The sequence below is a fragment of the Capricornis sumatraensis genome, chromosome 6 (genome assembly GCF_032405125.1).
Source record: "Capricornis sumatraensis isolate serow.1 chromosome 6, serow.2, whole genome shotgun sequence".
NCBI lineage: Eukaryota > Metazoa > Chordata > Mammalia > Artiodactyla > Bovidae > Capricornis > Capricornis sumatraensis.
The window spans coordinates 54,686,140-54,713,055 of NC_091074.1; the positions used below are offsets into that span (position 1 = coordinate 54,686,140).

General features: G+C 45.3%; 1 protein-coding gene across 1 annotated transcript; it reads right to left on the minus strand.

Moving 5' to 3' along the window:
- Window positions 1–437: 437 nt before the first annotated feature.
- On the minus strand, window positions 438–24,958 carry KLF9 (KLF transcription factor 9). The gene is made up of 2 exons (XM_068974477.1): window positions 24,295–24,958; window positions 438–930 (listed from the first exon to the last, which is right to left on the minus strand). Exons 1-2 carry the CDS (start codon window positions 24,797–24,799, stop codon window positions 701–703), a joined length of 735 nt encoding a protein of 244 aa, XP_068830578.1. The 5' UTR covers window positions 24,800–24,958; the 3' UTR covers window positions 438–700.
- Window positions 24,959–26,916: the final 1,958 nt, after the last annotated feature.

Below are 26,916 nucleotides of genomic sequence, written 5' to 3' on the forward strand. Positions count from 1 at the left end.
CTGTACTTAGCGTAACCTTTCAAAGGTTTGTCTTGATTAGTATAAATTCAGACTGCTTACCCATTGACTATAAGTAACTTTTTTGTTTTCAAGTCTTTAGATGACAGACCATGCTGGAGTAGATGTGCTCTTGCTTGCATAAAGACAGCTGTGCTATGGCGTTGTGTATCTCAAAAGGTGACGTGATTCAAGAGAGTGGTTTTGCTAAAGAAACCGAAGCACACTTGTCATTACATTAAAAGGTAAGAAAACAATTCTGAAAGACAGCAAGCAGAAAGGGCCCAGAATCACTGTGTGATGTCACAGGTCAACTCACCCAGTCAGACATATGTACACCAGTGTTGTATCTTTAAAATTCTACCCCAGTCTTGGCCTTACTCCCTCCCCCCACCCACCACCACCCCCCAAAAAAATTAAGGAGAGGGGGAAAAAAAAAAAAAGCATTTGCCTTCCCTCCCACAGTCAGAGACAGTTGAGAGCTGCCTCTGCAAGGGGGCCAAGTGTCGACTTTGATCTCAGGCTACAGTGTGCTTTGACAAACAACACAGAGAGAGGGAAATTAGACTGGAGACCAGAGAACAGCAGCTTCCTATGCTGGCCGCACGCCTCCTGGGGGCCGTGGTTCCCACGTGTCTGTCTGTCCGCTGGGAGTAGTCTGTCCTTCCAGGTCTGTCCCTCCCTGGCTGAGGTGGGCAGCACCTCACAAAGGGCTGGCCAGCGCCTTTTTGGATCGCTTGATCATGCTGGGGTGGAACTCTGTGTGCCGCCGGGCGTGCTTGGTCAGGTGGTCGCTCCTCATGAAGCGCTTCTCGCACAGCGGACAGCGGAACTGCTTCTCCCCTGTGTGGGTTCGGTAGTGGCGAGTCAGCTCGTCGGAGCGGGAGAACTTTTTAAGGCAGTCTGGCCAGGTGCAGGGAAAGGGCCGTTCACCTAAGAGGAGGGAATCAGGGACAGAGGTTAAAGGACCTGTCACCAAAACTCTCCAGGCTGCTCCTGGTGGACTACCCTATCACCATGACTCAAGGGATAACGCCTCTATGTTCTGGGCTGAACTGTCTGCCCCTATTCAGAGATCAAAGTCCTAACACCCAGTACCTCAGTCAGAATGTAGCTGTATTTGGAGACAGGGTCTTTAAAGAGTTAACTGAGGTTACATGAGGTCATCAGGTTGGGCCCTAATCCAATGACTGGTGTCCTTATGAGAAGCAGAGATTAGGTCACCGCCTCACACAGGAAAGGCTATGTGAAGATGCTGGGAGAAGGTGGCCATCTACCAGCCAAGGAGATGGACCTCAGAAGAAACTGGCTCTGCCAACATCTTCATCTTGGACTCCTGGCTTCCAAAACTGTGAGAAATAAATTTCTGTTGTTAAAAGCCAGGGGCCCCCAACTTCTGGGCCATGGACCAACACCTCCTGTCAGATCAGTCGTGGCATTAAAAGGTGCAATAAATGTAATGCACTTGAATCATCCTGAAACCATCCCCACCATCTCATCCACGGGAACCATCTCATCCTTCATGACACCAGTGCCTGGTGCCAAAAAGGTTGGGGACCGCTAGTAGGGTGCTCAGTCTGTGAAACTGTCATTGCAGCCCTAACAAAGTAATACCATGAAGAAACTGCTGAGACTCATCTCTGTTAGGTAAATGAGCTTATACCCAGTGGATCCCCAAAGAGCCTTGGAGACTACATTTTCCAGTTTTTTTCTGTGCTGTTGCTGGTTTCATGAGTTCTCTCTGAGGAGTCAAACCTTAGCCCTTGCTAAGTTTCCTAGCATTGTAGAGATGGAAGAGAACAGAGCATCTCTAATCCAACCAACCTTCTGCCACGGGCTGGCATCTCCCCTCAAGTTCCTGAGGGCCTGGCCATCCAGCTTCTGCCTGAACAAGTCTGGTGGCAGAGCCCCATATATGCCAAGGAAGCCTGCTTGTTTCTGAGCATCCCTGTAATAAGCCGCTTACTGATGTGAACCTGCCTCCCTGTGAAGGCCATATTTCAACCCTAAGAATTAGTTTGTTCCCTCTGCCACATAATAGTCCCTTAACTATCTGAAGACTGCCATCATGCCTTTCTCTTTTCTTATCTGGATGAAATAATCCCAGGTTCTTCTATATTTCTCATAAAAGAAGAACTCACATTATTCTAAAACAATGGCAGGGATTGCCTGGTGGTGCTGTAGTTGAGAATCCACCTGCCAATGCAGAAGACACAGGTTCAATCCCTGGTCTGGGAAGATCCCACATGCCACGAGGTTAATAAGCCCACAAGTAATGAAGCCGACATGCCTAAGAGCTTGTGCTCCACAAGCCATTGCAACAAGAAGCCCATGCACCGCAATGAAGATCCAGTTCATTAACAGCCCCTAGAATTGAGGAAATGCCCAGTCAAAAATAAATAAATAAAAAATTTAAAATAAACTAAAATAATGACAAAAGTATTACTACGAACAAAGCTAGTGGAGGTGATGAAATTCCAGTTGAGCTATTTCAAATTCTAAAAGATGATGCTGTGAAAGTGCTGGACTCAATATGCCGGCAAATTTGGAACACTCAGCAGTGGCCACAGGACTGGAAACAGTCCGTTTTCATTTCAATTCAAAAGAAAGGCAATGCCAAAGAATGCTCAAACAACCGTACAATTGCACTCATCTCACATGCTAGTAAAGTAATGCTCAAAATTCTCAAAACCAGGCTTTAAGCAACACGTGAACCATGAACTTCCAGATGTTCAAGCTGGTTTTAGAAAAGGCAGAGGAACCAGAGATCGAATGGCCAACATCTGCTGGGTCATTGAAAAAGCAAGAGAGTTCCAGAGAAACATCTATTTCTGCTTTATTGACTATGCCAAAGCCTTTGACTGTGTGGATCACAATAAACTGTGGAAAATTCTGAAAGAGATGGGAATACCAGACCACCTGACCTGCCTCCTGAGAAACCTGTATGCAGGTCAGGAAGCAACAGTTAGAACTGGACATGGAACAACAGACTGGTTCCAAATAGGAAAAGGAGTACATCAAGGCTGTGTATTGTCACCCTGCTTATTTAACTTATATGCAGAGTACATCATGAAAAACACTGGGCTGGAAGAAGCACAAGCTGGAATCAAGATTGCCGGGAGAAATACCTCAGATATGCAGATGACACCACCCTATGGCAGAAAGTGAAGAGGAACTAAAAAGCCTCTTGATGAAAGTAAAAGAGGAGAGTGAAAAATTTGGCTTAAAGCTCAACATTCAGAAAACAAAGATCATGGCATCTGGTCCCATCACTTCATGGCAAATAGATGGGGAAACAGTGGAAACAGTGGCTGACTTTATTTTTCTGGGCTCCAAAATCACTGCAGATGGTGACTGCAGCCATGAAATTAAAAGACGCTTACTTCTTGGAAGAAAAGTTATGACCAACATAGACAGCATACTAAAAAGCAGAGACATTACTATGTCAACAAAGGTCCGTCTAGTCAAGGCTATGGTTTTTCCAGTGGTCATGTATGGATGTGAGAGTTGGACTATAAAGAAAGCTGAGCACCGAAGAGTTGATGCTTTTGAACTGTGGTGCTGGAGAAGACTCTTGAGAGTCCCTTGGACTGCAAGGAGATCCAACCAGTCTATCCTAAAGGAGACCAGTCCTGGGTGTTCATTGGAAGGACTCATGTTGAAGCTGAAACTCCAGTACTTTGGCCACCTGATGCAAAAAGCTGACTCATTTGAAAAGACCCTGATGCTGGGAAAGATTGAGGGCAGGAGAAGGGGACGATGCAGATGAGATGGTTGGATGATGTCACTGACTCAATGGCTATGGGTTTGGGTGGACTCTGGGAGTTGGTGATGGACAGGGAGGCCTGGTGTGTTGCGGTTCACAGGGTCGCAAAGAGTCGAGCGACTGAGCGACTGAACTGAACTGAATGACAAAAGTGCATGTACAGACTAACGGTTTCACATGAATTATCTCACTGAATTCTTACGTGCCACCCCATGAAGGTGGCCCATTTTACAAATGAGGGAACAGGCTTGACACTCGTCAGTGTTTCCACATCCCTCCCATTATGGTTGCTCTCCTCAGATCCACGCTCCTGTTTCCTTGTCCCACTTAAAATGCAGCTAAGCCTCAGCCTCCAGACATGATCAGGCCAGCACTGGGGGCCTCCTGCCCCCTAGACTGGCAGGGGAGAGTCTGTGTCCACGTTTGTGAGGGACACACACAAGCAGAAAGGCAGAAGGAGCTGCTTCGGATGAGAATCACTTACTCTTCTTGTGACTGTTACCCCCACCAGCTCTGGGTACCTGCATCCCTGCTCCTCACGCCTTTCCAAGCACAGCCCCAAGCAGCTACTTTACAGACTCAGGGCACAAACTCTGGTTTCCACAAAAGTCTCCAGACACTCCTTAGGTAGGTGTGAGGAGTGAATATTGTCTCACTCCTGTCCCCACCTTCTTGGAACCCAGAGAGAGGCTCAAAGGGCTGGGAGCTGCCCAGTGTGGCGCAGCTGAGTCATCCAAAAATGATTCCTTCCCCCAGCTTCTCCTAACCTGTGCCAGAGATGAGAAAATAACGAGAGTAACAACAGAATACCGCTATCACCTCTGTGACAATCTATACATGACTAAGATTTTATTTGCTGCTCTCTAAGCAGAGCAACAGTGACCACGCCATGTACAACCTACCTGCTCTTATGGGAAACTCGATGTGGGCAAAATGAATTTTTATACACAGATTCACTATACAAAGGTCGAAATATAAACATGTGCTCCCTGAGCTCTAAGCTGAAAAGCCACAGCAGCCGAAGGCCATATAGCAAGCCTGTGCATTCCCAGCTCTACCCAAGGCGGATGATGTGCAAGGAAGGGGCTTCAAGCCAAATCCTCTGAAACACCAAAGACATGGAGTTGAAAAGGACAGTTTTGTAACTTCTGTTGGATTAAAAAGAATTTGTACCCAGAGCTTTTGAGCAAAAGGCAAAATGCAGGTTTAATCAAAACCCAAAAAGTCTGAGCCTCCTGGGGCAAGGACAATGTCATGTCTGACTTTCGTGCTACCTGTGCTGCCAAGCTTTTAGTAAACGCCTTAACTGTGCACTGAGTCTTCTCATCCTCCAGGTCTCTCATAAGACCAAATCCTGCTCAGAATTTCCCAGAACACGGAAAGATTTCAGGGCTTTTTCAGAATCAGACAGCAGCAAAGTCCTCTCTAACCTCAATGAAGACTCTATGGAGAAGTGTTCTTTTAAACATGTTACATTAAAAAATATAATGAATAGTTAGAATTTACAGCATGAAAAGCTGTAAAAAAAAAAAAAAAAAAGAACAACAGAACAGAAACCCCTCTCTCTGTTCTCCCTCCACTGGAGCCCTCTCTCACTGCTTGATGATCTGGTGGGAGGGAAGTGATGACAAGGAAAAGCTCCGTGTTTTCTCTATGCTTGTCAGGACAAATGCGCATCAGAGGCAGTTTCCTTGAGGGTGTGGTAATGTGGTTTAGTTATTCACTGGCATGTGTTTCTTTCAAGTGCATCATGAGGAGGGATTAATTTATTTGAATGAATCTGTGTCCATTGTGGGAAAAATGGGTCAGAAGACCACTCCAGCATGTGCTAAGACTGGAAAAGAAATAAGGCATTCCCTGTTTCAGCAAGATGGAAGTGATAGTCAGTGGAAAATTGTCATGAAGCCTGAATAGGCTATGTGTACTGGAGAACTACTAAGTATATATGTTTATTGCTTCACAAACATTCCGAGTGTAATCAGGGTCTGCTTCCACTGCCTTCACTTTCGTTCTGGCTTCTGGCTGTCCTCTCTTTACTGCCCCTCACAGTAGTCAAGTGATTGTTCTCGTTGCTTCTAACCCAAGTACTGTCCTTGCCCTAACCTCCTTTTCCCTGAGCGCTTAGGAGAGGAGAAAGCCACCCACAGGGCCCAGAGCAAATCAGAGCCAATAGTAGCCTTTGTTAGATTCATGTAATGTGTATAATTCAAGCTTACAGTTTCCAAGCTTTTAAAAATAGATCTACTTGGAAGTGAGTTGCTAGTCTAAAAGCTCTAGGATTGTTTTTTCTTGGATCCTTTGGAAAAGCATTAGGGGCTTTTGGTCGATGATCTAAATCAGGAGTTAGCAGACTTCAACCCTTAGGTCAAGTTTGACCTGCTGGAATAAACACCATCCTTATACTTAGCTTCTACCAATGGCTGGAAAAAAAAAAATCTAACAAATATTTTGTGACAGGAAAAAGTCATATGAAATTCAAGTTTTCATGTCCTCATACAAAGTTTCATTGGAACACAATTATGCTCATTGTTTATGTATTATCTATGGCTGCCTGTTTACTTGGGCTTCCCTGGTGGCTCAGCTGGTGAAGAATACACCTGCAATGCAGGAGACCTGGGTTTGATTCCTGGGTTGCAAAGATCCTCTGGATGAGGGTATGGCAACTCACTCCGGTATCCTTGCCTGGAGAAACCCCATGGACAGAGAAGCCTGACTATGCAGTGCTGAGTGGTTGTGACAGAGACTGTATGGACCACAAAACCTAAGATATTTACTATCTGGTCCTTTATAAAAAGTTGGCTGACCCCTGATTTCAACCTGCAGGCCTGATTCTCTATCTGGTACACACCAGAATTTGTAAATGTAAATGTCTTCAGGAATCAAACACAAAATAAAAGTGGGTGAAACGCCCAGTATATTAGACTGTATCATAGACTGTAGAGGAACCTGGAGCCAACTGGGGAATGCTTTCCACACAGAAAGGCATTCAAACTCCACATCTGATAAAACACTGTGCCAGCCAAGCAGTAAGCAGGCAGGGGACTTGAATTCTTCTTGATGATTTGCAATTTGCAGCCCTTGGAAATCATCCACCTCTTCAACCTGGTGGAGAGTTTGCATACAACCTACTATGGGATGCATTTCCGCATGTTAGTTAATGATAGATACACGTTAAGGTATCTGGAAAAATACACGTTTTGAACCGAGGAAAGTATGGAATGAGGAAATCAAACATAAGAGGAAAGAGAATTTAAGGCTGAATGAGACCGGAGATGATGTGCAGAGAGGGAAGGATGGGCCTCAGAGGGGCTGTGATTTGCCTGCATCCTGCAGCTGGGGGTAAATCAAGTCAGGCCCTTCCTTTCAGCTCAAGTCTAAGATGCCAGAAGAAAGGGTAGCCTTTTTTATATAGAAAAAAATCATATGGTAAAGCAACAATTAATTAAACAATATTTAAACTTATCTTTCATATTAATGAGAGAGTCACCATCCTCCTGAGGGGCAGGAAATAAAAAAAAGACATGTACAAGACTAGTGCTTTATTTCTGGCCTTCACAGGAAAACACACCCAGAGGCAGCGACACAATAAAGTCTGCTTTACTGAAGCAGAGCTGTTAACAGCACAAGTTTCTGTGTGTTCTCATTATTTATACACCACTCCCCTCCCCTCCCCTTTCAGCAACAAGCTAAGTGCTTACCACTGACAGACTCAGCTCTGAGTATAAAATAAACTGGATTGAAGTGGCTACTGAACACTGCACCAAACGAGTAAAAGATTTTCTTTACAGAGACAGGTCAGGCCTCTAGAAGTCTTCTGGGCCTCCAGTAGGTTCAAGAGAAGTGGAGTAGGGCCTGCTGGCTATGCACTTGCCAACTTGATGGCTCATTGCTTTTAAGAAAGAACTTCTACCCTACCTGGTGATTGGCTGACAATGCCAAGTGAGGCTTATTCTTCTGTGTAAAGTTGTGAAATGAACAGTGTTGAGTGTTCTGCATAGAAGGTGAAAGAGGACAAGCTTGGAGATTGCTAACTGGATACATCTAACCCTGTTCAGGCTCCCCTGAGCTCAGATGGGCAGCCATTGAGGTCCCAGCCTGGATTCTCAACCCTCCCCTCTCTGGCTTTCCTTCCACAATTCCATGGAAGAGCCAAAAATGGGCTAAACTTAATTGACACAAGAGGGTTAAAAACACCCTGATGCTTGCACTGCTTTGAGCAAAAGTAACTCAGTCTAGTAAAACAAATCTAATGGAATCAGGCCTCTTTTTCGAAACAGAATTCTAAAAATGCCAATTAATAATCACAGCATCACACAGATGTACAAAATCAAGGCTGTTTCTTGAGGAAAAATAGTGTTTTTCATAATTACAAAAAAGCAACTAGGATTCCAGAGATAAAAAGATAATTTGATATTGGAAAATCATAATGATATTATTCCTCATTTTAACAGGCTAAATTCACCCCCACTTACCCTTACCCACACACACACATCTTGCCTTGCCTTCAAAAATGTAGAGCGGTATTTGATAAAATTCAACATCTATCCTTTTTTTTTTTTAGGAAAAGAAAATCGCTCCTTAAAGAATAAAAAATATAGATACAAACATTTCCCCAGCAAGGTCAATAGTAAAAGGAGGTAGCATTCCCACTAAAGTCAAGCTCAAGGCAGGTATAGATTCCTGCCCCAAACTTTGAATAACAGTTATTCAAATATTATTCAGGAAATGCTACTGAATGCAATTAGATAACAAATTGAGAAGTAAATTGTGGGAAGGAGGAGGCGAAATAAGAATTACTTGCAACTGATATAACTTCCTTTTTGAACAAATTAAAAGGCTCCTCTGTCCATGGGATTTCCCAGGCAAGAATACTGAAGTGGGTTGCTGTTTCCTTATCCAGGGGATCTTCCCAACCCAGGGATCCAGCCCACATCTCCTGCATTGGCAGGTGGATTTTTTACCACTGAGCCACCAAGAAAGCCCGAAATCAACTATAGTTCAATAAAAAAATTTGAAGAAAAAAATGCATTCATTGGTATAAATACACCAAAGAGCAATGGTTTTCTTATATGCTAACCATAGTCAGTCAGAATAAGCCTAAAATAAATTTCAGGCCCTGCACAAAGAAAATCATAAAACTATGATATGACAGGAATGAACAAATGGGACATTTCCCATGATCTTGGATGGTAAGACCCGATGGTGTGAGTATGGCTATTCTGTACAAATTAATCTGTAAAACTAACACACACTAAAGAAATTCTTCTTGAACTTGACAAAATTATTTTAAAGTTCACTGGGAAGAATAAATACACTCAACTTGCCAAGAAAATTTTTTAATAGAACAGTAACAAATGAGCACTTGCAATACCAGTTGTTAAAATGGATGATTAAAGCTGTAATAATTAAGATACTGTAATACCAGCACAGGAAAAGACAAGTCAGTGGAGCAGAGTCAAGTCTGAAAATAAACCCAAGACTATAGGGATGGGTCATTTCAAATCACTGAAGAAAAGAATACTTAATTCAATAAATGGCATGGATATTTGGTTTAAAAAAATTAAACCTGAATCCCTACCCTTATACATTTCATTCAAGTTCCAAATGGACTATACCCATAAATGTAAAACATAAACCACAAAGGTAAAAGAAAATACAGGTGAATATTTTTAGAATCCTGGAGTAGGGGGAGATTTTCTAAACATGAAACCAAAGGCAGTATCCTATTTGAAAGACAGTTCTGAAATACGTAAAAATGTTAAAATGTTTGCAATTTGCAGCTCTTTGAAATCATCTACCTCTTGAACCTGGTGGAGAGTTTGCATACAACCTACTATGGCATGCACTTCCGCATGTTAGTTAATGATAGACACATATTAAAGTATCTGAAAAAAGACACATGCTTTGAATCTAAGAAAGGATGGAATGAGGAAATCATACATATAGAGGAAAGAGAATTTAAGAATTATATATATATATATATATATATATATATATATATATATATATATATATATAAAAGAACCAAAACAGTGAACAGTGAACTAAAGGAAAATGCAGCCTAAGTCAAAAGGTTAAAATCTATGGTACAAAAAGGGCACTAGCAAATTGACATAGCCCAACTTAATAAAACTTCTTGTTAGTCGCTCAGTTGTGTCTGACTCTTCGCAACCCCATGGATTTGTAGCCTGGCAGGCTCCTCTGTCCACGGGATTTCCCAGGCAAGAATACTGGAGTGGGTAGCCATTCCCTTTCTCCAGGGGATCTTTCTGACCTAGGGATTAAATCCAGGTCTCCTGGATTGCAGGCAGATTCTTTAACGTCTGAGCCACCAGGGAACTGGGCAAGGATGCAAACAAAATAATCTAAGGAAAAAAAGAAATACTAACAACCAATTAATAAATACATGAAAATATATTCAATCTGATAAGTAATCAAAACATGCCAATCAAGAACACCAGTGAAATATACATCCGGATGGTAAAAATGTTACAAAGTACATTCATATACCAATCATTGACGGTGGCATGAGAAAATAGGCATGGGAGAAACTTATAATTGTTCCAGGACCTTCTGGTAATACATTTGTCCAGGAATTATTTGTGGTAACAATAAGAGAGGAATATGAAAACATACAGGGATACCAGCATTGTTCATAAAAGGTAACAACCTAAATGTCAACCAAAGAAGACCTGGTCGAACACTTCAGTGTTCCACACGAAGGAATAGTATGTGCCTGTTACAAAGGTCCTTGATGGTTCTGTACAGAAGGTGTTAGCAATTCATAGCTAAACAAAGAGAGCAGTGCATGATCTGCTGTGTGCGTGTGTAAACATTTACGGAGAGGAAACATCTTGGGAGAATATACACAAAATATGAAAAATAGTCATCTAGAGGTGAGGGGATAACCTCTACTTTTTTGGGGGGTAATTTCCCCCTATGTTTTCTGATTTTTTTTAAGAGTAAGTACTATTTGAGAAGTCAGAAGAGTCTTACATAATGATGATGAGTTCAAATTTTTCCACCAACGGGTTGATCAAGATTCCAGGGGCAGGGGAGAATTTACACTCTATTGAGAAATAGACTCAAGTGTCCAAAACTGAAGAAAGGTGAAGAATTGCTCTGCTTCCTTCTCCAATTGTTAGAAAGTGAGGAACTTTCAGAAAAAACTGTTGTATTCTGTTTTCTCACCCCTCCCCCACCTCCTCCTCGCCTACTTTTCCCATATGTGAAAGGAAGATGGGCCCTGCAAGAAGAGATAGGACTCTCCCTTCAGACCCTGAGTGACACAGGCAGTGATGGTAGGACTGCCCCACCGAGGAACAGGCTCCTTAGGAAACAGGGGGAGAGAGAAGGGCAAAGATAGGCAGCCCGAAGCCCAGAGCCCAGGCTGGGTTCCTGCACTGACCGCAGGCCATTGACACCTCACTGTCCACTATCATCAACCCTCATTCCCCACAGGAAAGTCATGCGAACTTGCAGGTACACCATATGCGCGATGCTTTACTGCTTTTCATTTCTATTACCCAAGTGCAGATGCACCTATACACTTAAGAAGAGGTGTACATGGTCTGGATATAGCCAATTCTACAGTGTCCTGCATAAATAATTCCAATTAGTACCAAAGTCAAAAATCAAGAAATTAAGAGACTCGTGTTTGCCAAAAATATTGCTACTATCTACACAGGTAGATGTCCTGAAAAATAAAAATTCTTCATAACACTAGAAGGATAATCCTGCCTGAATGCCATCCCATCACATTAAGGTTGGCTCCTGGCCTCTCTCTGTCTGAATCCTTCTTGTGATTTGGTTTCCTTTTACATTTCATTTGCTGATACAAAAGAGTCATGATAGAGTCTGGATGTGAGCTTTCACTTCCTGGTCCCTGTGCTTATCCGTGGAAAGCAGCCTGTCCCCAGATCTGGGGTTCTGAACTGGGAAGTGGGTGTCTGTGACATCTATCTGTCACACATGCTTCCTCACTGGAAGCTGGTGTCTAGGTGTACGGAAGCAAGTCAGCCTGTCTGAACACTGCTTGCATATCCCTAACCTCAGCTGACTCATGAGAGGGCGCGTGTGCCAGGACCTAAGAAATGAAGATGATAGACTAGGGTCTTGACTCTTTAGGTGCTCAGCCCAGCAAGAGACATGTCATTACGTCTTCATGTCTCCACTACCTGGTCCTGGCTCAGCAACTCTGAAATGGCAGAGAGGTGCGGTGATTGTCCCTCGTTCACACAGCTAGGTCCAGGCCCAGATTCATCAGTTCCCATGAGTGCATTCTTCCTCACATCCCAGACTGTGGTGTGCTGCCTTTGTGCAGTTTTTGTGGGGAAAAAAAAAAAAATAGATAAAAATTACCCGTCAGGAGCTAAACACTTAAAAGGATATGTAAGCTTGATGGCAAAACTACACTGAGAACGGAGATTCTTTGTATCTTTGTATTTTGAGTCATTTCTATGACCATGTAATTCAAACCTGTTTCAGGTGAAGCCAACTCAGAGGGCCAGTGACTCGACCAAGGACACCCAAATCCCTTTTTCTGTTCTGAGCACAGAACAAGATTAGAGGTGAAAGAAGAACACAGGCCTTAACTAAATGTAGGGCGCTCCTCTTCCGTGTTTGTCTAATTCCCTTACTCCCAGGCCCTCCTTTCAAGACGCACTGCCTCAGGGAGGGAGAGACAGTTAAAACAAGTAAGCTGCTGCTGAGCTGGAGGTTTCAAAATAGAGTTTTAAAAATGTAAAGCAGACGCCGAAACCCTTAAATTCTCTTAATTTTCCAAAGCTTCCTAGCAAGACCTGAGCTGCAGAGAGAGAGGGAAATCAGAGGGGCTGTGTTTAAGGAACAGATGCAGAGATCTCTGAGGGGGGCAGGCATTCTAGACTCTCCTATTAGAAACAGGCTGCGGTGGTCTGAGGGTAGTGGCCCGTGCAGCCTGGCCCACTGCATGCCCGGAGCCTGTCTGAGCCTCTCAAGGAAAGCCCCCTACACACATCGGGGCACCTAACGAGTTGGGCAGCCACACTGAGAAAAGGGTCTCAAGGGCCTGCCTGAGTTTCCACCCCTTCAAATGTCGGGTGGGGGAAGAGACTGTTCCCAAGTCTAAGTCCAAGCACTGGGGAGGACGCTAGGGGAGGACAAGGCACGGAGAGCAGGGAGACACTGCGTAGAGGCCCACCTCAGCAGAGGACACCCACATGTAAGGAACGGGACCCACGCCGGGGCATGGCACCCTGGGGGAGGCCAGCAAGGCCAGAGGAGGCCACGCAATGTGGACAGCCCTCCTGCGACGACAGAAGAGACCAGGCTCTTGCCTAGCAAAGAAATCACTCCCAAGAGAAAGAAAGGCAGAAGGAAAGGGAGAGAGAACTCTAATTTTGTGAGCACGTACCCAAAAGAGAATAAAATTTAAGAGTAGAGTGAGAGACTCCAAATTGCCAAAATACAGTTTGCCCACCCAACAGCAGAAACAGTGGTGAAGGGAATGGGGCGCAAGAGAACTCAGTTCTGGTTATGAATAGTTCCCTTTTTGGTGCTTCCCAGGCTCGTGACTGGGAAATTCTTACCCAAGGACATAGCTGCTTTTTGAGAGCCAGAAATCTTGGTGGAAATGCAAGGAAAACGTCTCCATGTGTGCCTTTAGGTAACATTTTATGTAGCGCCTACAGCTTCCAGTCTGGGGGCAAGTGCTACCCAGAGAGCTGGAGCCGTTGGCTCAAAAGACAATGGGTAACACCAGGAAACACAGGAGACTGCTGTCTGGTTAAGCAAATGCTTCCTCCTCCGGCCTCCCAGGTCACGGCACTCGTAGTGACGCAGAGTGACTATCGGTGATGCTGCTACAGCACCAGATTTCCAGCTGTTTCTCTCTGGGTTCAACCTCTGTATCCTGCTGGCAAGAGAGTAAGGCTGTAATGACCACGGATCCTACTCATGCATGCCACGTGTGCCACCATCAAACAGCTTTTCCAGCTTTAACGGAGTGAGCCACTAATTCATACAGTCTGGTGTTTGTCACCAGAGACCACGAAGAACGACAGGGTTGAGCTGTCCAGCTCTTACCAAATAGCTCCCTCCTGACTCCCCCAGCCCTCCTGGGGCAGGCATTCCTGGACAGGGCTTTGAAGTTTGAGAGCAAGCAGGGCGTTGAGAAAGAAATGACTCAGGTCAGAGGAGCAGCTGGTGGTTTCTTTCACACTGGGAACCCCTGCTTCAGTGGGTGATGCTCAGCAGACAAGCATCTTGTGGCTGGCCATGGGTGATTTGCAACACCAAAGAGAGAAAACAGCTGTTTGTCATTCTGCCTATTTTCATTAAAACAGCAATGGTACAAAAGTACTGTAGAATTATGGCAGCGTAGGGGTTTAAGTCATTTTTATGTGTTTTTGTAAGTTACTTTTAAGGTCTAATTTTTGCCTCTTATGATTTATTATGGTGTTCTTATTGGGCATTACATACACTGAATAGACTTCTGAATCCCAGTGGGAACCACCATATAAATAGCTCATCTTTGTATAGACAAGGTCTCTACCTAATAGCACACAAGGTGACAAACATTCAGGCAAACATAATTCATTCCTCTGGGCACTGAAATAGACGACTGGAATTGAGACCAAGTGAACGGTGCTGCTGATCACATTGCTGCGGCTACCTGTATTCCACGTGAGCCTTTGGGTTCTGGCTTCTAGAACATCCACTGAGGAGGGCCTATGGGGCTGAGCCTGACCACAAGAAACACATGTTGAGATAATCTGTCTTCTACAAAGAACACTTAGTATATGCTCTGGTAGATATCTTACAGGTTGAACTCCAGAAAGAGTTCAGAGCTCTTCCTCTTCAAAGGGGAGAAAAATATGGGGGAAAAACGTTGTCACATGACTCAGTCTCCCGTTTTGTGAGACTCTGCTTTTTGGATACCTGTCTGTAGTTATAAACGGGTGGACAGAGTGGAGAGTTGTTGGTGCTGCCTGTCTGGCACCTATTGCCTCTTTGGGGTAATGAACAGCACACCTAGCATTTCCTTTTGGAAACCACCCCTTCCTCACTCTGAGTTTACATAATTCCAGGTAGGCAACCCCACGCCCCAGCCCAGAGGCTGGATGTGACCCAGCTGTGCCACAGTGACTAAGTTCAGGGACAGACACAAAGTTCTAACTCGGTTACGCAGCTTGAAGCCGGGGACTTTTGCTGGAATCATTAGCAAAGAGGAACTGTTTTGCCACTGGGCTTGCTGAATCGGCAGGAAGGGAGACTGAACTGCTGGCAGCCATCTTACCACCATTCAGAGACCGCCTACATGTAAGTAACCCAAAGCAGAGGAGAGCAAGGCTGGGCCAGGGAGGGAGGCAGTCGCTGACTCTGTATCCAGGGATGCTGACACTAGGGCTACCCCTAAAGGAGTTGGTAATGGCAGCCAATAAAGTTCTCACTTTTACTAAGCCAGTCCACATTTGGGTTCTTTCCCTTCCAACCAAGAGGCTTGATTAAATCAGCTGTGGGCCCAGAACTGGGGTCTTTTTCATTTGAAAGGAGGCAGGTTCTGGATACTATTGGAAAATACAGGATAGGTTTGGCCAGCTCCATGATTTCTGCAGGTATCCCTCACCAAGCTTCATAAAAACCAACCACAAGTCAGAGCTAGAACCCAAGAGTAGAGACAATAGTGCTTTGCAGCCAAATCCAAGAGAGCAAAACACGGGGTCTCTTCCCACTGGCAAAATCCCAAGGGGTCCTCGCCAACAACCATCATGGCACAATTCCAAACACCTAGAAACAGCCAAGGAAAACTTAAGAGTAACCTTGGGCCAAGTTTACTAACTCCAGTGTCCTCCTGTAAGATGACAAAAGTGTTAGTCGTTCGGTTGTGTCCAACTCTTTGTGATCACATGGACTGTAGCCTACCAGGCTCCTCCATCCATGGAATTCTCCAGGCAAGAATACCGGAGTGGGTACCACCCTATCTCACAGGACTTCTGGGAGTAGAAATGTGACAGTGTGTGTAAACCATTTGGCTTGGAACTTGGCCAAATGCTGGATATTATCATTATTACTATTAATAGCATTACTATAATATTAATAATTTACAATTATTACTATCATTATTATTATTCACAACATTCACGGTGCCTGCTATTGACATCTAGCACAGTTCTTTCCATGTAAGCGTACTCAATAGTAAGTGTTATTTAAATGAATAAGCTGCTGGATTAATGTGGAACTGTAAACAAAAATTCTGGGAACTGTAAAGACTTCTGGGCAACACATGTAAGTTATTTTTAAGTGTAATACTTCCTATATGGAGACACTGTCCTAAGTGCTTTAAATACCTCAACTGAATTAAGTCTTATAAAAACTCCTTCAGTATGTAATTACTGAACTCCATTTTACAGATGGGAAAACTGAGGCTCAGAGAGTTCTCACAATTAGAAAGTGGCAGAGGTACGATTCAAACACAGGTGTGCGAGGGCCCCCCAAAGCCCATGCTCTACTGGCTCTGCCTACTGCCTTTTTGCTGAAGGTAAAGACCTCTTTGGAGACCCCTCATGTTCAAGTTCCTAAGGGTGGGCTCGTTTCCTCTTCACAGGCCTTACTCTGCTTTTCTGACTGCCACTGTCCCATCAAAGCTGGCTCCGTGGAAGGGAGAGAGGGTGAAACCTCACCCCATCTCCGTCTCTTTGAAAAGAGAGGATCTAAAGGATTCCTTCCAGTTCTGAAATATCTGTAATTCTCAAGCAGAATTTCTGGGCTTCTGTCTATTGCCTACCTCACTGGTCCCCACTTTGGTTCAAGTCAGGTCCTCTGGGAGGGACTCACTTCTAAAACAACGGAGACTCGCCTTGGAAAAATGTTCATACTTCGTTTAATACAAAACACTGCTGCCTGCTTTTCAAATCCTTGTCATTAATTTTGTATGGCTTAAGCGCCCATCTCTTTAATCTATTAAAATATAGTCCTCAATTTAAAAAAAACAAGAGGGGGACTCAATCAGGGATGAATTCCATTCTGCTGTTTGAATTTTTTATCAATTTCAGTTAAAAAAAAAAATTTCAAATGCCCAGTGGTCCTGGATTTAGGATGGTGAACTTACTAGTTTCTGCAGCTCCAGAACCTCTAGATTTCAGATACAGATGTTCAGTTCTCTCCTCCGAACTCCAAAGGCTGATATTACAAGGGAAGCCTGAAGGCGCACCATCATAAACATGGGTTTTAAGCACAAACGGAAAAGATGCCACGGAAGATTCCACACATAAAAAATGGATGCATCTCACTCCCTTAGTGGGCAAGGCATTCTCAAGGAATGATAATGTTAGTTCTGTTATTTGCTGGGGGTACTGCTAGAGGCTGGGATAAGACAAATGTTTACTCTTGGCCTTAATGCACCAAAAAGGTATTAACGTTTCAGAAGGACTCCAGGAAGGGAGGAGTAGGAAATCTCACAGGCACTGGCCTTGGGCTGTTTCAGAGTGCTGCTCCCATAATAAAAGGGGAGCGGTCCCAAGGGCTGACTCCACCTCTGCCCTTTCACTCCATTGTTAATCTGGTTAATGCAAAGCCGCTCTTTAAATCCAGGGTTTTTTTGTGTTTCGTGTGCTTTTTTTTTTTTTTTAAGTTTACCAGATTTGCTGCTGCTGCTGCTAAGTCGCTTCAGTCGTGTCCGATTCTGTGCGGACCTCATAGACGGCCTCCCACCAGGCTCCCCTGTCCCTGGGATTCTCCAGGCAAGAACACTGGAGTGGGTTGCCATTTCCTTCTCCAATGCATGAAAGTGAAAAGTGAAAGTGAAGTCGCTCAGTGTGTCCAACTCTTAGCGACCCCAGGGACTGCAGCCTACCAGGCTCCTTTGTCCATGGGATTTTTCAGGCAAGAGTACTGGAGTGGGGTGCCATTGCCTTCTCCAAGCAGATTGAAATCTTCAGGAGACCTTGGGGGAAAGGAATTCAAGTCTAAGAACTGCCAAGAATTCAGTGAAGGAAGATCTCCTTTTGGCTAAGCTCTGGTTTGGAGAACTTCACCTTCAGAGGGTCTGGTGCCCTCACTGTGTTGCTGAGCAAGCTGAGACTCCAGGAGCCTGCTAAGGCAGAGAGCCATGGAGAACTTCACCTTCAGAGGGTCTGGTGCCCTCACTGTGTTGCTGAGCAAGCTGAGACTCCAGGAGCCTGCTAAGGCAGAGAGCCAGCCTTTGATCCTTGGTGCTATTTTTCCAAACCCTCCACAGTCCCCAGTGCTTCTACGAAACGATCCCCGTCTATCTGAAAGGGTAAAAAGTGTTCACATTTTACAGACAAAATGATGGATGCGATGACCTCTCAAGGTCACTTCCGACCTCCAAATTCTATTCTTTTGATACTAACAACTGCCACCAAGTGCTCTGAGTTGGGCTTAGGCCTGTTACTAACTTCCCAACAAAAAGCAGGGCGGAGCGAGAGACAGGTTTGCTCAAAGACCACTGCAGAGGATCCCATTTCTTTCCCTTTTTAACCATCTGTGAGGTTTTTTCCTTCCCTTTGCCCCTCCTTTTTGCATCTGTTGCATGGAAACAGAAAGTGCCTTTGTACCAATTACTAGGCACTAATTTACGTTCTTCAGTGGGCGCTGGGCTTGCTGGAGAAACATTAGGAAAAGGTGGGAGGGTCGGATGTGGGGGAGGATTCGAGCAGCAGAGGCCTGGAATGCTGCAAGCTTTTTCTTCAAGCCTGAGAGCAGCCAAGGGGAGGAAAGGAAAAAAAAAAAAAGGAAAAAATTTTTGGTAGTCGAGACTAACAAAAATGACAAAGCTAGCTTTAAAAAAAAAAAAACACGAATCAAGAATGCTCATGATCATAAGGCATGCAGAAATCAAAATGATGGTCAAGAAACCCGACTTTAACCAGGGTACAGCATCAGGTTGTTTTAGGGGCTCCTGAATCATTGAATACTGGGAAATCATCCGCCCACTTTTTTTCTCAATGAGCTTATTAAGGAAGACCATTGTCAGCCACTTTCCCAATATGTCATATGATATTTCTTCCTGGGAAGTTCAATCTGGGAATTTCCCACAGACGTTGCAGAATGACTAGTTCTTGGGATAAACATCAACAATTGGGCCAGGAATGTAAATCTGACCCTTACATTCAGAGTCCCAAGAACTCATTTTCCTCAGGTTACATCTTTGCTGAAGGTAATGAGGTGTTACCATCAAAACAGAGCGAAATGTACTCTGGTACCTCCCTCGCTGACAGAGGCCCCATGTGCGTCCCCTCTCCTCACGACTCACAGAAGATTTGAGAGGACAATCACAGGAGACAACAGTTTTACTCTGTAATGCCACTCCTCTTGTATTTTCTGTTGTAATACAGTAATCCTGCCAGTAACAGCAGCTCTTCTAAGGCAACTCCACTGTCTTGCTAGGTCAGCTATATGGAGGGGGATGAAGGATGGGCAGGGGGTGGAGGGCAGTGAGGAAGAAGCAATTGGTCCTTCCTCTCTCGGAGACCAGGAATAAAGAGCTCTCAGGTCCCCTCACAGGTTTCAGCCCCCAGGGTGAGATTCCAGCAGTGAGCTGGGACTCAAGCAGCTGTGGGCCATCTTCTCTTGGAATCAGGGGAGTTTCTAGTTTGCCTGAAACTCAGCAAACCCAACAGGACATCCTTGCAGTCGTTAAAATCCTATCACCCTCCACAGCTACAGCCCATTTGCAGTCCTTTGCTCTCATGTTCTCCTGACAGGATACATAAGCTTGTGCCTAGACAGTCTCACTGGGGGTGGAGATGGGGCTAAAACTGCCCCCATAGGGCAAAAATTGGATCTTAGGCAGGTGGAAAAAGTCTTAGCTCTTCCAATGTTTGTGGCCTTCAAAAGGGGCACAGCACATAAACAGCTCTACAGTATATCTGTGGTATCAAAATGTCATGGGGGAGAGCAGTTATGGGGGAAAAAAGGGCTAATCTCCTTAGGGGAGAAAAAGTGGGAATAAAGAGTAGGGAAACATTTATCTATGCAGATCCCACTCAGACTTAAGTGTATATTTACACTGACATATATTAAGTACAAATCTGCCTGCAATGAGGAGACCTAGGTTTGATTCCTGGGTCAGGAAGATCCCCTGGAGAATGAAATGGCAGCCAACTCCAATATTCTTGCTTGGAGAATCCTATAGACAGAGGAGCCTGGCAGGATATAGTCTATGGGGGTCACAAGAGTCAGACATGACTAAGCAACTAAACCACCACCATATTAAGTATATTTACACTTAATGAAGCATGTCAGGCTATGAAATACTATTCTACATCACTTTGGGGAGCCTTATGAACAGAAGAACAGGGGAGAGAGAATGTTTCCTTAAGGATCAAGGAACAAGGCCTCCCTTCTACTAGAGAAGAGTAAGTGGGAAAGACCGAGCAGGGGTTACTTTATGGGCTGCCTAGAGGCCACTTCAAGGCCCTGCCCTGTCCCAGAACCCCTGCCGTCTGGGTGACAGAAGTGGGTCAATCTCATACCTCTGATGGTACTAGAGTCTCCTGAACCAAAAAGTTGACTCCAAAGCTTTTTGGAGCAATTAAGGAAGAAGAGTTCATGAGGCACAGAGCAGGCCTGGCTCATTTTATATGACCAAAATTTTAAAACTTTGGTCTTAGGGAAGAAAATAGACCTGAGTGAAAGCTAGCCAGTGATGGACATTCCTAGGGAGGCCAAAAAATTGCCCCCATAGGGCAAAAATTGGATTTAAAATGTAAAAGAAGTCTTAGCTATTATTTCCTGTTTGGATGATAACTTCCATGATGGGAACTCCCCAGGTCCCCTCCACCACATATTCTAAGTAGCCCAGGGAAACGTTCAAACAGGATAAAGAGAAACAGAAGCAGCCACCGTTGAGCCCTTTGCATCTCTTATCTCTCCTTGTTTTTCATGAACGTCCCTTCTACCCTATTGAAAAAATTACTAAAATTATTTTTCTGCAGAAGTGGGGTGTGATAATTGGGATTTAGGGCTTTCTGGTTTTCAGAATCCAGTAACCAGTGCCCTTAGGCTCAACCCATTGTCACCACTTAGGGACAGTTGATTTAAGTCCCTCCAAAAAGATAGTGAAATTGCAACTGGCATGGAAATAGGCTTAGAGTGTCTGTCCTTGGGATGTCAACCCTAGGATAACTCTGCATCAGCTGGTTCTGATGACTTCTGAGCTGGAATTTGGATGTAGTTGTTTACTTCTCCAAAAGCTACTCCCATGTGTGTGGGTGTGTGTGGGTGCTGGGTGACCACAAAGTCAGGGAACTCGGGATAATCTTTTTTCATGTGTGCTTGTAGAGAGATTGAGGGCACGTGGGAGAGTCTTGGGGAATCAGTGGGTTTGGGTGGGGGCTTGTGGAGGCCCAATTTGGGGGTGTATGCTCTGAGGTGCAGGGAGCATGTTGGTATGGATGTGGGGTGTGCCAAGATAAAAGTTGGTTGCATTTTCAATAAGCTCAGTATGTTTTCAGGCAAAGTACGTACTCCAGTGGGCCTAATACTTATTCAAAACAATAATACTCTCCAAAGAGCCTGGAGATAGAAAAGCTCATATTTGTTTTACTTTTTTTCAGATTAACATAGATTCACTGCTTAAACTTTAGAAGTATATCAGATGAGAAGATATCTGATCTAGAGGGTAAAGAAAAACAAACTGAACATAGTATTAGAAAACAAAGTACAGTACTACTTAAAAGTAAGTTTCTCCTATGTTTGCTGATTTTAAGCTCTGCCTATCACACACAAACTATTATCTTTACACAAAAACCGAAGTTCAGAGATAGTACCCTATCTTGTGGATTAAGAAACTGAGGCTCAAACAGAAAAAGAGATTGCAAACTTAAATGCCAACAGAGACCATGTAAATGATTAAAATAAAGGACATGCCCCTTACAAAGAACGGTCAGTTCAAGCCAATTGCTGCTGGGCAGGAATTCAGGCCCCATATTGCCAGATTGTTCGATTTTTTCAGAGAAGCCAGAAATCTGGATTTGTGTGGAAATCCTTATTTTTCCAAGTTAGTAATGAAATGTTTATAAACCCTGCGCTGACCAAACCAAAAAATTTGCAAAGCAAATTAAGCAGCAGACCTTTAGTTTACAAACTCTGAATTTAAGGAACTAGGTTAAGGTCTCACAACTCAGAAACAGTAAGACAAATCAGAATGCAGCTGAGTCCACCTCAAAAGGATCTTCTCCCTTAGGCTACTCTAGAAGGAACTGCACTGAACTAAACCACAATTTTGCTTAAGTGGCTCAGCTTTTAAAGCCACTGGTTCTATACAAAGTGGCAGTTGTACGGGGCTCAGGGGGAGGAGAGCCAGCAGCAAGAGGGATTCTGGTTGGGCCACACAGAGCAGGGGGGTGTGGCTGGAATTTTAGTTTTTAAAGTCTCCACAAAATACAGACACTCCAATTGCTATTTCTTAGCCATCTTCTGGGTTTAATACCAGCCAGTAGTTTAAAAAATCAAGAAGCTGCTACCCCACACCAGAAATAATCTCACTGGAAGCTGAATCAGAAACTTCCAAATGCATGAGACCTTTTACAAGTCTTTCATTTAGAGTAGCCTTTGCACAGGAGAAAGTATCTTCTCCAGCAGGAATACACTTCTGACAGTCTTTACAGAGGCAGTGGTTTTTGTCTGACCATGTCCTAGTATTATCACAGAGCCCCCAAACTTAAATAAGACAACTGCAACCACCATATCACTAGTTTCAAAAGACTTACTGTAGCATTTAAAATGGGATTAATATTTCACTTCGTTTTCCACTCTGGGCTGTGTAAAAGGTTCTTCTGAGCTGACCTGCCTTATGGAGTATTAAAGAGCAGCATGCATGCACGCACGCATAAGCAGCCATTTCTGTAAATGCCTGAGAAAAATCACTCAACTGAATGGTCCAGAAGGCCTTTCTGAGTTGGGCAGACTCAGGGAGCTCACAAAGAAGCTTTGCAGGCCTCCTCAACTGCACCACTGGGCAGCTCCCTGAAGGAGAAAGTGCCTTTGCTCAAGGTGGCAGTGGGTGTCCCTGGGAGCTGAACTCCGGGAACATGGCTGACACAGCCAGGCCCGCCCAACAGCTGTTGGTGAGTAACACCCTCTGGTTAGTATACCCCTACTTCACCCTAGGAGCCATGCTAAAGGTCACATCCCCCAAGTCAGGCACAAGATACAAACTGTAAAATGTGCTATTTTTTGGCAACCTAGATGGCAACCCCAAACAGAACCTGATTTTACATTAACGGTGGAGGAAATTCAGCTTTACTCCTGTGCCAGCAGCCACCTCCACAAGAAGCACTTTCCAAAGGAAATAAAATATGAGATGCAATTACGTAGCGTTTTTAAAAAAGCAAAACCAAATCAAACCAACCAATGATCATTTTGAAACCACAGGCCCAGGGCCTCATCTTAAAAGCACTAACAATTACACCAAAAACCGGCAATACTTTCCAAGGAACTCCAACAACCTCCTCTTAAACATGGTGTCATAGGACAGATGGAAAAGGAGTTTCACGAGGACTAGGCACAGTGCTTCCTTATCAGAACAGCAGTGATAAAGGATCCTGACACTAAACATGGTGAGAGGGCATGGTCAACCATGAAAGCTTCCCAGCTTTTTCTGAATATGTTAAACAGAACCAACAGAATTGACTGACCAACGTTCCTGTAAGTCTCCAAAGCCTATTTTATACTGCAGATGTCTTACCAGCCACAGGCATCGATGATCAGACCTGCCTTTTGCTCTCCCTGGGAGACCCCCTTCCACGGGGCCTCCAAAACACCGCAACCTTCATTATCAGCCTTGACCTCCGGCAAGGACCACACCTCCTTGCTAAGTGCTCTATTCAAGGTGGAGGGTGCGATCTAAATTACGTGGGAAAAAATCCGCTCTGAAATCTCCTTAAAAAGGCTAACTAGTTGTAAAGTTAACCATCACTTGATCAAACTCCTCTGCTGCCTGAAGCAGTGTTATTTTAAACCTCTCTGAGGACTCTTGGCCATATTTAAAACCACCTTGGCAAGCCCTGAAAAGTAGCAAGCATACAGCTAACCGAGCCCTTAGTCATCCCTAAAAGGTTCCATGTAAAGTGCGCCGCTTCTCCCCAGCTTTCGGCCACTTCGCTGCAATCCCACAAGAGAATAAAAACATACACCATTTGACTCTGTCCCCCCAAGCCCCCGTTAGCGTCTGCCCAGGTTGGGTGGCCCCATAGTCGCCCGGTGCGGGAGTCCTGGGGAGGGGGGCGGGGCGGGACAGGGGAGGGGCCGCACCACTCCCCACGAAGCCACGCACAGGGGCTGGCCCGCAGCACTCGCTCTGTCCCCCAAGTTAAGGCTCTCCATGGCTTCTAGAGGCTGGGGACGATTAAAGAGAGTGAGCTCTCCGTTTCTACCAGGTTCAATCATTTTAAAGAATTAAACAGCAACTCATCCAAAATTTTGCACCCTTTCGGCCACACATGGAATACTCCACACCCAGGAAGACTGCCTGGCCAAAGGTTAACTAACCCCAGAGTTGGGCTGGAGAGGGAGACGCCGCTAACCTGTATGCACTCTGTAATGGGCTTTGAGATGGGAGGATTTTCCATAGACTTTCCCACAGCCACTGTAGGGGCACTTGTGCCTCTTTTCGGAGGCGTGTTTCCCCTTCGCAGCCACTCCAGGGTGGAGGAGGGAGAGCGGGCTGGGCGCGCTGCCAGGATCCTGTCTCTCCTCCGGGCTGTGGGAAGGACTCGACCCAGATTCGGTGGTCACGTCGCTGTCGGATCCCATATCCTCATCCGGACTCTCCAGGCTGTCGCTGCACACCGAGGGGGTCTGGATGGGTCGGTACTTGTTCAGGTCCAGCAAGCTCTTGGCGATGGTGACCAGCGTGCAGTAATCCTTCCAGGTATCCCCCGGGTCACCATGTTCTTTGGTCACCTCGCGCTCAGGTAGTCGCAGCCGCTCGGCGTCCGGAGCGCCCCCATGCTCCGGCACCGCAGCGCGGTTCGAAATGGAAACCAGACACTGGGCAGCCACGAAGTCCATGTAGGCGGCTGCGGACATGGTGCGGGCGACAGCAGCCCCGGCGGCTCGGCCAAACTTGGCGGTGGCTGCGGAGGTTCGGCTCGCCGTGCCCTGGCCTCGGACTACGAGCGCTGCGCCGCGCGGTGGCCAAGGGGGCGGGGGCGCGGGGCGCTTCCGACTCGCAGAGCGCGAGGCGACCTCAGCCCCTCATCTTTACGTAACCGGCAGCGCCTCCGCACGCAGCATCCACGGCCCCGGGCTCCGCCGCGCTGCCGCCTCTCGCCGCCGCCGATGCCCAGAGCCGGGCGCGATCCCCACCGACGGGCGCGCCCGCCACTCCGAGCTCGCTCCCTTGGAAAGATGCCACACGTGGCGGTCGCAAGTTTATTCGACCGAAAACGCCCCCGAGGCGCTGGGAGAGGAAACTGCAAGAGAGGTACACGCCCTCGGCTGCCTCTCCGTCGAGCCAAAGCCCCAGGACATTCACCCAACCACCTGGACGCGGGTGGCAGGCGCCGGACGAAGCGCCAGGTCTAAGAGACACTTTTCCCCCAGTCCACTGACAGCTTCTGAGCCCCTGCTCTTGCCGGTCCGCACCGTGCCGGCATTCTCTCGCACAGTAACAATTTCGCAGAATCCCATCACGTCACAATCCGAACCCCCTCCAATTGGCCAGTGGGGAGGGTGATTCAACTCTGTTTACTTTCTCCCGCTGCCAGTCAGAACGGCCTTTCGGTGGAGAGGTGCGTCTAGAACTGAGGCGCGCGGCCAATCCGACTGTTCCGTTTCGATGCCTCGTGCTACCCCTACAGCCTCGAACGCTGACATTTAAAAGGGTAACAGCCGGGAGGCTGGAAAGGAGCAGCCGGACGTCTTTGGGAGTGCCCCTCAATCCCTTAGCCGGTCCAGGCCTCCTGGCTCACGTTCCAGCTGGCGGAGTTGTAGGATACACCTTCCCTACTCAGCTGCGTTCTTTCTTATGACAAAAAGATAACGTCCGTTTCGGTTTTCCAGCTCGCAAACAGTTAAGTGACTTCCTGCAAACGCTACAGTCCCAGCAACCAGCCTTCCAATCAAAAGTAAGTTGGTTGATGTCACTGACATTGGCTTGGCCAATCAGAAGGGCGTACCGAAGTCAAGCGCTCCACACTTGTAAACGGGAAGAGCTATAGTGAAACTGAATATATCCTTGCACTTTGTGTTGCTGATAGTAAAATAGAGATATGTATGGGAGGGCAGGGGTGATGAATAAATGCAAAGTGAGTCTATAATTAAAGAAAAGAACTAAATATTATCAGGCCAAGTTGCCCAAGAATAAACACAAATGAGAAAGCATCAATTCGTTTTTTTCCGTTCTGGGAAGCAGCATACTTTTAGGTAGATTTTTAATAATTCTTCCACCCAATGCAATAATTATGACTAATTCATCTTGAAAATGCAGAGCTGACAAAAGTTCTGTTTTAAAGCTTGTTTTTGTTCTGACTGCACTTTGAACACTTCCATCTTTGCTTTTGTGATGCGTCTTTAATTCCTCTTCTTCCCTCCTGCAGGTTATTCTAAGTAAGCTGTTTTCGTTTTGTTTTGATGCTATTTTAATCTTCCTCAAATAAATGAAGCTAAAAATCCCTGTATAACTTTTAAAACTTCAAAAACATTTTAAATTCATTTTCTTTCCACAGCCCCTGCGGAACGTTAGGGTGTGTATGTATCCCTTCCCTCACTTAACAGATATGAACACTAAGATGCAAAGAAGTGACTTGTCTACCTTATCAGGTAGAGAACTCCATGGAAAACATAAATCTGATTCCTTGCTCTTTGGTTTTCAGAACTGAACTCTTTGGTTTTGTGAAATATTAACTTTGCTTAACAGATTCTTAAGAACTGGCACCAGCCAAAGCCATTGAATATTTTGGCATTACTTGATCAACAATTAGTATGGCTCTTAAGAGTCTGCGTCTTAGGTTTGCGCCTCTCTCTGAAAGAATGATGGGGTTGTTATCCATCTTGATAGCTGAAAACGGAATCTAAGGCCAATGTTTCTTGCAGGAGGTGTACTGTCCACAGAATTGATTAAAAATACATTTACTTTCCTAAGTGGGTGTGAGAGGTACCTGCCTCTATATAACGCAGATGCAATGAGGTCCAACCATAACCCC